The sequence below is a fragment of the Delphinus delphis genome, chromosome 6 (genome assembly GCF_949987515.2).
Source record: "Delphinus delphis chromosome 6, mDelDel1.2, whole genome shotgun sequence".
Classification (NCBI taxonomy): domain Eukaryota; kingdom Metazoa; phylum Chordata; class Mammalia; order Artiodactyla; family Delphinidae; genus Delphinus; species Delphinus delphis.
The window spans coordinates 83,835,771-83,849,541 of NC_082688.1; the positions used below are offsets into that span (position 1 = coordinate 83,835,771).

The 13,771-nt window shown below is 39.1% G+C and overlaps 1 protein-coding gene and 1 pseudogene across 3 annotated transcripts in view; one reads left to right on the forward strand and one right to left on the reverse strand.

Moving 5' to 3' along the window:
- Positions 1 to 13,771, reverse strand: part of AGTPBP1 (ATP/GTP binding carboxypeptidase 1) — a 169,423-nt gene that overhangs the window by 135,266 nt on the left and 20,386 nt on the right. For all 3 annotated transcript variants that reach the window (XM_060014981.1, XM_060014980.1, XM_060014982.1), the window contains exon 2: positions 927 to 991. In XM_060014981.1, the coding sequence (XP_059870964.1) occupies positions 927 to 958 (32 nt within the window). In that variant the 5' untranslated portion in view covers positions 959 to 991. The remainder of the gene's footprint in view (positions 1 to 926; positions 992 to 13,771) is intronic.
- LOC132427469 (NEDD8-conjugating enzyme UBE2F pseudogene) lies at positions 2,623 to 3,089 on the forward strand (annotated as a pseudogene).

Consider the following 13,771-nt stretch of genomic DNA (forward strand, 5'->3'; position numbering starts at 1 on the left):
GCAAAGCACGGTGTTAAGTGTTATATTTATGTTTCTTTTCTACTCTCAAAGATTCAGTGCTGGGTTAGGTACATGAAAGTGTTTAATAGATATCTCACAGTTGAGAAGTAAATCTAAAAGGGGCAAAAAAATAAACTAAAAAGAGCATCTATAGAAGCCTTTAAAGACAGAAAGAATATAATAAGTTTTCTGTGGAAATGGATGTGCTTTGATCAAGTCTTATGTAAGGAAAAAAATTCAGTGGCCAGACAATATGTAAATAAGTGAGCACAGCCGTATTCCAGTAAAACCTTATTTACGTACACTGAAATTTGAATTTCATATAATCTTCATATGTCAGAAAATATTATTCTTCTTTTTATTTTTATTCCCAACCATTTAGAAACGTAAAAACCACTCTTAGCTCATAGGCCACACAAAAATAAGAAGTAGGCCAGATTTGACCCATGTGTCCTAATTTGCTGACTCCTGCTTTAACTGAAAAGTTAAACATTAATAAATATTAATAAAATAACATAAATACAACACACTATATTTTAAACAAATATTTCTTAAAGTAAAAAGTTTCAAATGATCACTTCATGCATTATTTCTGTAATTTATACATACTGGTATTTAAAATTGCAGAACCAGGGCTTCCCTGGTGGCACAGTGGTTAAGAATCCACCTGCCAATGCAGGGGACACGGGTTTGAGCCCTGGTCCGGAATATCCCACATGCTGCGAAACAACTAAGCCCGTGCGCCACAAATACTGAAGCCCACACACCTAGAGCCCATGCTCTGCAACAAGAGAAGCCACCACAATGAGAGGCCCACGCACAGCAATGAAGAGTACCCCCACTCGCTGCAACCAGAGAAAGACCACAAGCAGCAACAAAGACCCAACTCAGCCATAAATAAATAAATAAAAATAAAATTGCAGTACCTTTTCTCTGGTATCACTTTTAACTTGCTCATCTTGAATTACTTCATTTCACCATTGCAGATAATCTGAAAAGAAAAAAACAGTTAATGATATTAAACACACAATTCTGTTTTCTATATATTAGATGTCATAAAAGCCATACAACTGAAAGTTTTTATCATGGGCAACATAAGACTGGAAACCACAGGAGAATGTTTGAGTTTTATGTGCTTCTGGCAGGTCACTTCGATGTGCAATGTGTGACTATTAAATTACCTAAAATCAGCCAGTAAAATGTTATCAAAAATCCTAGTGCTACAAAAATGCAAAAATTTAACATAACACAATTTATGATATAGTACCAAGATTTCTTTTTTAGATAATTCAAATTATCCTTCCTGTTCTAATACTCCACCTTAAAATACTCAAACCAATCACAGCATCATGGGATTAGTGTATTGTCCACCATTCATACAGCAGTGCAATACTGGTAAATATGTATGATTATTTCTATATGAAAACACCTTAATCAAAAACAAATTGTTTAGACAACAGAGCAAAAACCTTCTAAAACATCATCTCATTTAATATACTTATGCATATTTTCCCTCAATCAATACAGGTTTCATCTTTAGAAAGTGCATATTACACATTTAAAACCTTAAATCTTTTTTTTAAAATAGAAGGAACCTAATATAGGAATTGGTCAAAGGCTAGCAAGCAAAAGAGGAAACCTAGGGAGGCTCAAGATAAAGAGTTGCAGGAAGCAGTTACCACCCTGGGCTGCAAGGACAAGAGGGAGAAGGGGTTTAAAACCCTAAATCTCAATCCACACAATTTTTATAATTTTTCAGATTTATTTTACAACTATTCACCCCCCCAAAAAAAAAAACCCTAGATATCTTTTAATTTTACATAGCAGTGCTTATTAATGAAGCAGAATTTTGTGGCATCACAAGAAGTTTAAAAATTACTGCCAATTCAACAAGTTACATTCTTATGCAATATTTAGTAATGCTACATTTAAAAGAAAACAAACATGCAAAAAAAGAGACTTCAAATTGTTTAATATAATAGATTTAGAAGATATAGGGCTCCCCTGGTGGCGCAGTGGTTGAGAGTCCTCCTGCCGATGCAGGGGACATGGGTTCGTGCCCCGGTCCGGGAGGATCCCACATGCCGCGGAGCGGCTGGGCCCGTGAGTCATGGCCGCGGAGCCTGCGCGTCCGGAGCCTGTGCTCCACAGCGGGAGGGGCCACAGCAGTGAGAGGCCCACGTACCGCAAAAAAAAAAAAGAAGATATAGATATTCTGGATGTACTTCTTCAACAACAAACAACTTTTACATTAACAAAATAAACATGACTTTTTTTCGTTTTTCTAATTAACTCAATTATGAAAGAGGAAACATGTATTCAGGGTTATGTACAAAAATTACATAGGCTGTTTTTAAGGTAGATAAGAAATTTTTAAATGCTGTTTTTTCTTTTAATTGACTTTTTTAATGACTACCAAGTCAAAGTAACTTTTTCCAATTTCCAAATTAATTAAGGGGGGGGATCTTGTGTGTCTTCAAAAGTGCTGTTGCTGCCAATTAAGCTACTTCTACTCGTTGAGCAGTATGACTTTCTCTAAAACTACATTAACAGCAAGCCCACCTCAGGAGGTGAGGGGCCACATCTCGCCTGTCTCGGGTGCCCAGGGTACAGAGAGCAGTAATGCTGACGTTGGCAAGCATAAAGAAGCGAGATGATGGGGGTCCCGGACATCAGCCATAGCCTCCAACTCTGCTCGGAGGGCTTCTATGAGAGACATGCTGCTTATTAAAGAGGTTGCAGGCCATGAAGCTAATTTATAATACGTTGCACACGTAAAGTGCACTTTTCTGATCCAAACAAGCTTCACTGCTTTCAGCAAACTGTAACTCCAACCTCCCAAAGTGAAATGCTTGACCAGGATCACTGGTAAAATATGTCGAAGTTTTTACTGAGAGAACATTCGGTTGATGGCACCGGCTGGGCTCCCATGAGGACACGGAAGGATGTTGTTTCGGGATTAAACTCTGTTTACTGATCCTCTCAATTCCGATGTTCCACTGAATCATGAAGCTGCAGAACATCGTCTGTGGGACAAGGAGGACTTGGGGAATAAAGTTGAAGACTACACGAAGCGTTACGCCAGATGATAGGAGGAGAAGGCTGCAGGGCTCATAGGCTGTGTGTTACACGTCTGTCTCCAACTTAAAAGGAAGCCCTCCTCCCCAGTCATGAAGCTCCCTCTCAGTCCCACTGGTTGGCCAAGTCCTGTGACCATGTTGTCCTGAGGAAGAACCTCTTCACAACTGCCCATTGTATATGGAGAGTTCTACATAAATACAGCAAGAAAATGTGTTTGAAGTTCTAAAGGGTTGCCTCCTTACCTTAACATATTTACTTTTTTGAAACTGTACTAAATAGGCCTCTGCTGAGATTCCTGAGAAGTTGTAATGAACTCAGAATTGAGCCTAGAGCTTGCTTCTTCCCTTTTTCCCAGACAAAATCGGTTCCCTGTACAAGTGATGCTAACGATGTGCTCAGCGTAGCTTGCAGACTGGTGATAAGAAATCTGTTACAAACTGTGATTGGATGTAAATTCTTAGCCCTTTCCTAGATGTCATGAAGCTTCCCAGAATGTATAGAGTCATTCACTGTAGATCTCTACTGAAATGTGCATTGTATTTAATGTGAGTATATTTGGAACAGATTCGTAATTTGTACAATTTAATGCTTTAATTATTTTTTTCTATTGTCATTTAGTTTGTATTTTCATTGTATAGAGCCAACAGAAGGATGTTAGGTCAAGCAACTACTGAAGAGAAATACAAAGAAAATACAAAAGAAGAAAAAAAAGTGCATTTCACTAAGCCAATATGTCCCTTACAGTCAGTTTTTCTTGCTGAAGTCTGATGCCACAGTACTTCAGAGAAAAAGAAAAGAGAAAAAACACACTGTAATGTGTTCATTACAGTATGGTGTAACAGAAAGAACAGGAACCTAGAAGCAGAAGTGTTGCATCCCACAAAGTTTTGTGGCTTTGCCAACCAAGCGTGACAAAGCAAGAAAGGGACAAAGAAGCTGAGACCGTATGCAAGGGAGGCTGGAAAGTCCAAGATCAAGGTGCTGGCAGTTATAGTGACTGGTGAGAACTGGCTACGTGGTTCATAGACCCCCATCTTCTCACTGTGTTGTGGCATGGGGGAAGGGGCCGGGGGTCCTCTTAGGTGTCTTATAGGAACACTAATTCCATTCATGAGAGCTCCACCCTCATGACCTAATCACCTACGAAAGGCCCACCTCCAAACACTACTGCACTGGGCATTAGTTTTCAAAAAACAAATTTTTAGGGACACAACATTCAGTCTGTGGCACTATCTGAATCACTTTTATGATCTGACCTACCTCATATTTATTTTAAAATATTTCAGGAGGTTAGGAAAAATGGACACTTTAACAGAGCTTAACAGTGGTAACGTTACCTCTGGGCATGGGGGTGACTGGAAGAGGGGGCTGGAAAGCAAGGTGATAGTGGAAAAAAGATCTTTGATTTCTTATGTTTCGCCATACTGTTTTACCTTCTTATTTTGAAATTACTATAAAGTCACAGGAAGTTGCAAAGATAGTAGAGAGAGGTCCCGTGTTCCCTCTCCGTTTCACCCAACAGTTATATGACATTTTCCGCTAACTCTAGCACAGTATCAAAGCCAGGAATTTGATATTCATACAACATGTTTCTCTAGTTCTATGTCATTTTATTGCATGTGTAATTTATGTAACTACCATGTTTTGCTATATTTTTAAAATATTAGAAAGCATGGATTTACTTGAATAATTAACTTTAAAAAGATGATGAAAATCACTGTAATCTCGAAATTCATTCATTTAACAAACATTAATGGCTACATAGTTTCCACTGCGTATGGCCAAAGAAAGTACTTCCAACAAGGAGCATTTGATATAGCTGATCACTCTCTCTTCTTGCAAATACTTTATTTATATGGCCATATTTTGTTTTCTGCCTACCTCACTGCCACCCCTTCTTAAGTTTCCTTTACTAGAATGCCCCAGGGCTCAGTTCTTGTCCTTTTCAACTCCAGTGTCTTCCTTGGTGATCTCATCCAGTCTCATGACTACTCCACATCTCCACTTGTCTCTCTAATAATATCACACAAACTCAACATATATAAAACTAATCTGACTTTCCCTTCCCTTCCCAATGTGCTCTAACCTCAGCTTTCCCCCAACTGTAGTTAGAGACAATTCTCTCCCTCCAGTTGCTGAGTCTAGAACCTTAGCGTCCTTCTTGACCCCTGTTTTATTTTACACCCCACATCCAACCCATGAGGAAGTCCTGATAATTCTGCTTTCAAAATATATCCAGACTCCGATCACTTCTCCACATCTACTACCATGATTGGGCCACTGCCCTTATCAGTCTCCTTTCACTCTATTCTCAACACAACATCCTGACTGATCCTTTTAAAAACTTGGAGAAAAGAGAAAAAAAAAAAAAAACCGCAGATAAATCTTATCAGCACTCTGCTCAAAGCCCAGCAATGCTGTCCATTTCAATGACATTAGGGACCCTAAGGGAATACCCCAGTCCTTCCCTCACTAACCTCATCTCCTACCTACAACTCTTCTCCCTCACACTGCTCTAGACACACTGGCTGGGCTTCCTTGCTTTCCACCAACATGCCAGGCTCACTCTCGCCTTGGCCCAACCTGTTTCCTTTGCCCAGAATGTTCTACCAGATATCCCAATGACCAACCAACTCCCAAACTTCCCTTGCCCAAGTATCACCTTTTCAATAAAGCCCATCCCAACCATCCTATTTAATACTTTAAATCACTTCCAGACCCTGGCATACCCACTGCCCCTTGCCTCAGTTTACTTTGTCTTTTCCCAGAGCACTTACCGCCTTCTATGACAGGATGGTTCAAAAGTATCAGAACACATTGAAAACTGTACTACTCAATAATAACTGATTATAATTGAACAGGTGTCAAAACAAATTTTTAAGGGAACAGTTTATTTCCATGTACTTATACATGCTCAATATATGGCCCTATCACACCACATACATCAATCCTGTACTCTAATTCATCCCGGACTCTCAGCAGCTTATCACCACTGGTGACTACAAAAGAACCACAATGGGTTCCTTCATTTCCTGAAGGTTTTGAGGAAAGCAGCAGCAACCCAAGGTTCTTGATATAATCACATAAGTCATGTAGTTTAATATCTAATATCTTGGTGGTCACTTACTTGACTCTTTTTAATCACCTTGTAAACTAGACAATTTAACTCTGTGTACTATTTATTATCTATTTCTCTCCACTGGAATTAAAGTTCCATAAGGGCAGAAATCTTTGTTTTGCTCACTGTCTCCCAAGTACCTAGAACAGTGCCAGCACATTGCAGGTGGTAAATAAATTTCTGAATGAACAAAATTTTGAGAAAATTTTACTACACAAATAAGAAATCTTCATTTTTAAAAATCCAACAATATGGTATATTGGCATGCAATATCTAGCCCAATTTCTCTCCAGTGTGCCTTCCTGTACTACAGGAATGTGAAAGCTTTCCAAAAAAAAAATGTATTTCCTAGACTCTCCTGCAGCTAGGGTTCCAGATGTTTTCCTCAATTTCATCATTTATGAAATTTATTAGACTGAAAGTCAGAAAAAGGCCACTTGATCCCACAGGTAAGTACCAACTTAAACGTGCTTAGTTCTTCTACAGCAGTGTATGGAGAGGTCCCAAAGTCTAGTCCAGGGTTTCTCAAAGTGGGGTCCACAAACTGAATTCTTTGAGAGCTCATGATGGGGGGCATGGGGTTCTTTTTTCCTTCTCTTTTACTTTTGTGCACCAAGCAGTGGCAGCATAATTAATGATTTTGTTACAAATCAGCTGTGTGTGATAGTGCACAGTAGGACCATGTTCATTTGGTTAGAGTTGGCCTTGATAATTGAAGACTGCAGGACACAGGGAGAAGATAATAGGCTAATGACTATCAGCCTCTCCCTCTCAAATTGCGTCCCCTAATCTCCCCTTGTGCACTGCTAACTACCTTATAGGAGCAAACAAACTCTACAAGTGTAATGAAAAACTGGAGGGAAATTCTAATTTTAATGAAAAAAACTTTATACCCAGTTGCCCCCATTCCTAACGCTTTGCTATTGGTCTGAACATTCCAAAATGTGGACTAAATAAATTACCAGGGACTTCTACTGAGAAATGTTTGGACTTTTTGTGATTTTCTCAGTTAATTGTTTGATATGCCCTCATGTCTCACACATTAACGTTTGTAATTTACAAATATGCCTGATAATCCAATGTGGCAATTTTTGAGGCTGAGGTGTGAAAGGAAGGTCAGTGGACAATTCTGGTAAGATTAGTAATGAAGAGTTGTATCTTGCAAGTCATTTCACTAAGTTAATGCAACAAGAGACACACAAAAAACATATCCTTCTAATGAAAACTACTTATCAATGGATTTATACAATGGAATATCCTATTCCATTTTGTGTTGTCTGTGGAAAACAACGTTTCAAGTGCAGCAATGGCTCCAGCAATATTCAAAAGACATAGCTGCAAATTATAGTCATTTGACACATTAAAGATATTAATGGGACCTCAAAATAAGCATAATAAAGCTTTTGCTTTAAAAAATAACATATAATGAAAAGGCTGAGGTAGCAAGTTATATAGTAGCAGATCTTATTGACCAGAAAAAGGAAAGCCACCCCAATTGCTGAGAACCTAATACAGCCAGAATGTAAAATTATGCTGAGTGAAATGTTTACATGAGATGAAGTAAGAGAAATTTTTAAAGTTCTACAGTACAATAACAGTACGGTAAGTCAATGTATTGACATGTCATGTGATGTTAAAGACCTACGTGATAACAGGAAAACAAGTTTCTCTAACCAGATGGATGAGCCAACAGAGATCATCATCTGTAATATTTATAAGATTACATTATATATTTATAGATTTTATAAGATTTGAAAATGGTGAAATCAAGAAAACTTTTTTTTGCTACAGAGTGCTGCCCAAAGCCAGCAGAGGACAGGATATTTAATGTTTTGTCCTCTGTCTCGAAACAAAAGGTCCATCTTGGAGGAACTATGTTGGCATCTGTGCTGAAAATGTCCCACCAATAGCTGGCTCCATGTGAAGATGTGCCACTATTGTTTAAACTCCCCCCACACGCCAAAAAAAAACCCCAAAAAACAAAAGCCTGACTTCTCAACACAGTGTTTTCTTCACAGAGAATTGCTAGTGTCAAAAGCTCTGGAAGATGAAATGAAAAAGTTCTATTTGAAGCTACAAAAAATGATTGACTTTATTAAACAAAAACCTGTTTACTCAAAAATGTTTAAAGAGCTGTGTGAAAACCTGGACAAAGAGCACATAAATCTCCTGCTCCATGCAGAAGTCCAGGGGCTTAGCAGATGAAGAGTTCTCACAGGACATCCGAGCCGAATGGTGAGCTGCAGGGGTACGTTCGCAAACACAGTAGGCCAAATTCTGCTAAGTGCTTAGAGGATGAAGAATGGCTGCTGAAACTAGCCAACTTAGCAAAGATTTGTTATCACATGAAACAAATGAACCACTCTCTGCAAGACCTTAAAGAAAGCATTTTGACTTCAAGTGACAAGATTCTTGGGGAAAAGATCAAGTGACAAAAGGATATCAAAAGATGCTCTTATTGCTGCTTGGACTTAAGAGTGAAAAAGGATATATCTGCAAATCTCAAGTCTTGCTGACCTAGGGGAACAAAATTTAAAAATAAAATAGAACAGTATTTTCCCTTTGTTTTCAAACAAGTGTAAGGCTGAAATGAGAGACCCTTTCTCTGAATCATCTGTGCAGGCTGAGAACTTGACTTTGAAGAGAAAGAATTTTGGGCACTGCGGTCTGACTATGAAATCAAGATGGTATTTACTGATCTGCCCCTAAAAAGTGCTGGATTTCTATCAAAGGGTAGTGTCCTGCAAATCATAAGAGGGTAATGAACATTTTGCTGCCAGCTTTCAATTTCATTATATGTGTATGGAATTTTTTGTTTAATAAGCATCAAGAGCAAGGAGGAAATCATCTTATGTCAGTTGAAAATGAAATCTGTGAATGGTCAACCAAAGAAAACAAAAACAAGTTTCATATGAAAAACATAAACTTTACTCTTTATTTTTAGTTTTAAAAACTAATAAGTTTATTGTATAAAACCTTTTCATAAAATATCAAGTGATCAACACACATATATATACTCATTTGTAATTCCTGGACCTATATTTGAGCCTCATCATGTCAGTCAGGAAAAAAAGAGTTTGTTTTTTTCGAATTCTGGTATAAATTCTAATGGGCTATATTTTTATTAATATTACTTTGGCTTATAGTTTTTAGATAGCAAATATCTGCACTGTCAATAATTTTCACGTTTGTAGTAAATGCTAGTTAAAATCAGTTTACAGTGGTACTGACAAGAAGATAGACAAAGAGACCAATGGAATAGAACTGCAAGTCTAGAAATAAACACACACATTTATGGCCTATTGATTATTGACAAGGGTGTCAAGTCCATTCCATAATGAAAGCACAGTCTCTTCTATTGCTGGGACAACTGGATTTCCACACGCAAAGGAATGAATTTGAACACCCACTCACACCATAGATAAAAATTAACTCAAAATGAATCAACGACCTAAATATAAGCACTAAAACTCTTAAAAGAAAACATGGGAGTAAATCTGTACGACCCTGAATTTGGCAATGGATTCTAAGTTATGGCAACAAAAGCATTAGGAACAAAAAATAAATAAATAAATTGAACTTCAAAATTAAAAACTTCTGTGCATGTAAGGACATCGTCGAGAAGGTGAAAAGACAACATACAGAATGGGAGAACATATTTGCAAATCAGACATCTCATAAGGGTTTAATATCCAGGGACTTCCCTGGTGGCGCAGTGGTTGAGAGTCTACCTGCCAATGCAGGGGACACGGGTTCGATCCCTGGTCCGGGAAGATCCCACATGCCACGGAGCAACTAAGCCTGTGTGCCACAACTACTGAGCCTGCGCTCTAGACCCCACGTGCCACAACTACTGAACCTGGCGCACCACAAATACTGAGCCCGCATGCCACAACTACTGAAGCCAGCAAGCCACAACTACTGAAGCCTGCACACCTACAGCCCATGCTCCGCAACAAGAGAAGCCACTGCAATGAGAAGCCCGTGCACCGCAACAAAGAGTAGCCCCCGCTTGCCACAACTAGAGAAAGCCCGGGTGCAGCCATGAAGACCCAGTGCAGCCAAAAGTAAGTAAATAAATAAATAAATTTTAAAAATAAAAGAATGTGGATAAATTGAAACCCTCATACATTGCTGGTGGGAATGTAAAATGGCACAACCACTATGGAAAATAGTTCGGCGGATCCTCAAAAAGAATTACCATATGACCCTGCAATTCTACTCATAGGTATATACCCACAAGAATTGAAAACAGAGACTCAAACAGATAATTGTACGTCAACGTACATAGCATTCTTCACAACACAAAAACACAAAAACAACCTAAGTGTCTACTGAAAGATGAATGTACAAAATGTGGTATATACATACAATGGAATGTTATTTAGCCATTAAAAGGAACAAAGTTCTAACACATGCTACAGTATGTGAATTAACCTTGAAAACATTATGCTAAGTGAAATAAGTCAGAAACAAAACAACAAATATTTTATACTTCCACTTATATAAAATATCTATAACAGGCAAATTCATAGAGATAAAAAGTAGATTAGTTTACTGGGGGCTAGTGGCAAGGGTGAATGGGGAGTCACTGCTTAATGGTTGCAGAGTATCTGGGGTGATGACAAATTTTGGAAATTAGACAGTGATGACTGTTGTATAACATCGTGAAAGTAAGTAATGCTACTGAATTATAAGCTTAAAAATGGTGAAAATGGCAAATTGTAGGTTAAATATATTTTACCACAATAAAAAGATCATTTTTTTAAAAATCAGCTTACAGTATTTTTTTAAACTAAGTCTACCAAGCCTACTTTTCAAAAAAATTGAATCCCATTTTAGCTTAAGCCAGTTATTTAACAGAAATTTATTATTATCACCATATGTGTTTTGTTTTGTTTTTTTGCGGTACATGGGCCTCTCACTGTTGTGGCCTCTCCCGTTGCGGAGCACAGGCTCCGGACGCGCAGGCTCAGCGGCCATGGCTCACGGGCCCAGCCGCTCCGCGGCATGTGGGATCTTCCCCGACCAGGGCACGAACCCGTGTCCCCTGCATCGGCAGGCGGACTCTCAACCACTACGCCACCAGGGAAGCCCTCACCATATGTGTTTTTAAAAATCATAAAAAGGAAAGAGATTAGTCTCCAGAAGAGCAATCTAAGTTTAACTACCTGGTTATTTTTCAAGTAAGGTTGGTTAAAGTCTTTATTTGCAAAAATAAAGAAAAATAAAATTACTCTTGTACAAGCCATATACCACAAGCCATACTATTGATATCTTGTATAGTAAAAATCTGTAAGACTCCTAGGCCTACTTGGATAAAGTACAAAAATACAGTGGGAAATTTAGGAAAAGGAAAAGCTATTTTTTCTACCTACATTACTAACTCACATAAGAGTTTACATCCTGTGTGGGGATGGAAATCCATACAAAAGAATAGACTAATTAGATGGCCAAAATAAATAGAGGCACAGAAAAATATCATTCTCTATCAAAAAAGCATTAGCAATCATTACTGGAGTACTGTATTGTAAGGCCTAAAATTTCAAGTGCTGTTCTGACAACTATGAGCCCCACAGGGCCCCAGAGGCCTAATGAGAGTTCTCCCACCCTCACCATAGCCAACAGGAAAGACTCCTCACCCAGCTAGGTCCACTATCAGCTGAACCAATTGCACTCCACTCAGTCCTCAACGGAACTAGCTTCAGTTCCCTGCCAGTCCTCAGAATTATTCAAACAAACTAATCACATCCTCCCACGGGGGTGGAGAGTTGCAGGGAGTACTTCATCCTTTTGTAACTCCAAAGCCAATCTCCCATAGACAATTTGGCTAGTTTACTCTACTCCCAAGTACCATTCCCATAGGTTGTGAGTACATGTAACTAAAAAATTGCTGTCTCGGGCTTCCCTGGTGGCGCCGTGGTTGAGAGTCCGCCTGCCGATGCAGGGGACACGAGTTCGTGTCCCGGTCCGGGAAGATCCCACATGCCGCGGAGCGGCTGGGCCCATGAGCCATGGCCGCTGAGCCTGCGCGTCCGGAGCCCGTGCTCCGCAACGGGAGAGGCCACAGCAGTAAGAGGCCCGCATACCGCAAAAAAAAAAAAAAAAAAAATTGCTGTCTCATCTGATCAGGGGCAGGTAGTAGCCATCCTGTACAATTTAGGATAGGAGCTCTCTCTTTCACCAATCAAATGAAGGAAGGTGAACAGGAGGTGGTCAGACAATTACTATATCTAAACTTTCTGTTTACACTAATATCACACCTGTAACCTGAGACCTGAAAATTATTTCACGGATCCTCCAGGGCATAAAAATTGAGAAAGGCTATTCTAGTCTCTTGTAGGCAGGGCTGGTACAGACCAGAACAGGTCCAGTGCGGTTCTAGAGCTGGTTAAGTACAGCAGGAGATTCCTGATCACCATGGCCTCCTGACCACAACATTTTCCTGATTTTAAAACAGCAGTAAAGATCTAGAGGCAATTTCACAATTAGACAGGAGGCCTCTTAGTCAAAAAAAGACAATAACTCCCTGTGTTTCTCAGTTCTGTGCAGAGGTTTTGGAGGTTGTTCCTTTGAAGCTCAATCAAGAGTCTCTTTCTTGAGATGTCTAAACAATTCTGGAAACCACTTAATACCTGTGCTAGATATTGATTCATTCCCCCTCCTCTCCAAATTCACCCTTTTTGCCTGTACTGTGAAAATGGATTTATGCACTTAAAATACCAATTTCTTTGCCAATTGACATGATATTAAGCTTTGTCAAGAGAGCACTGGAAAGACACTGTAGGGGAAAAGGATTCTGTTTCATGGTTCCAATGTGCTCACTTGGCTGCAGCAGGCAAGGCTCCAGGACGCACCCCGACAAGGATGGCTTCTCCAGCACCAGATTCCTGCAGCAGTGCAGCTTCTCCAACAGGAGGTTAGGCAGTTTCGTAGCAGAGTGATGCTGCTGAGTCACCTCCCCAGGAACACTTTCCCTGGTACCCAAGAGGGCACATATCCAGCAAATTCTCCTACTGCCACACCTTACCTACTTGACTTGAACGTGCCCTACCTAACCAAGGATAGATGTCAGTGAGCCCTGGGATTAGAAACTGCTGTTTATATCAGCTATTCTTATATTCTTTAGCGTTACCTTGACTTCTTACTGGTAAATCCCATATTGCTCCAATCCCCTGTTACAGTCAATAATTCTTTTTTTTTTTAATTTTTGTTGGAGTATAGTTGATTTACAATGTTGTGTTACTTTCTGCTGTATGGCAAAGTGAATCAGTTATACATATAAATATATCCATTCTTTTTTAGATTCTTTTCCCATATAGGTCATTACAGAGTATTGAGTAGAATTCCCTGTGCTATACAGTAGGTCCTTATTAGTTATCTATTTTATATATAGTAGTGTACATATGTCAACCCCAATCTCCCAATTTATCCCTCCCTCCCTTTCCCCCCAGTAACCATAAATTTGTTTTCTACATCTGTGACTCTATTTCTGTTTTGTAAATAAGTTCATTTGTACTTTTTTTAGATTCCACATATAAGCAATATCATATGATATTTGTCTTTGTCTGA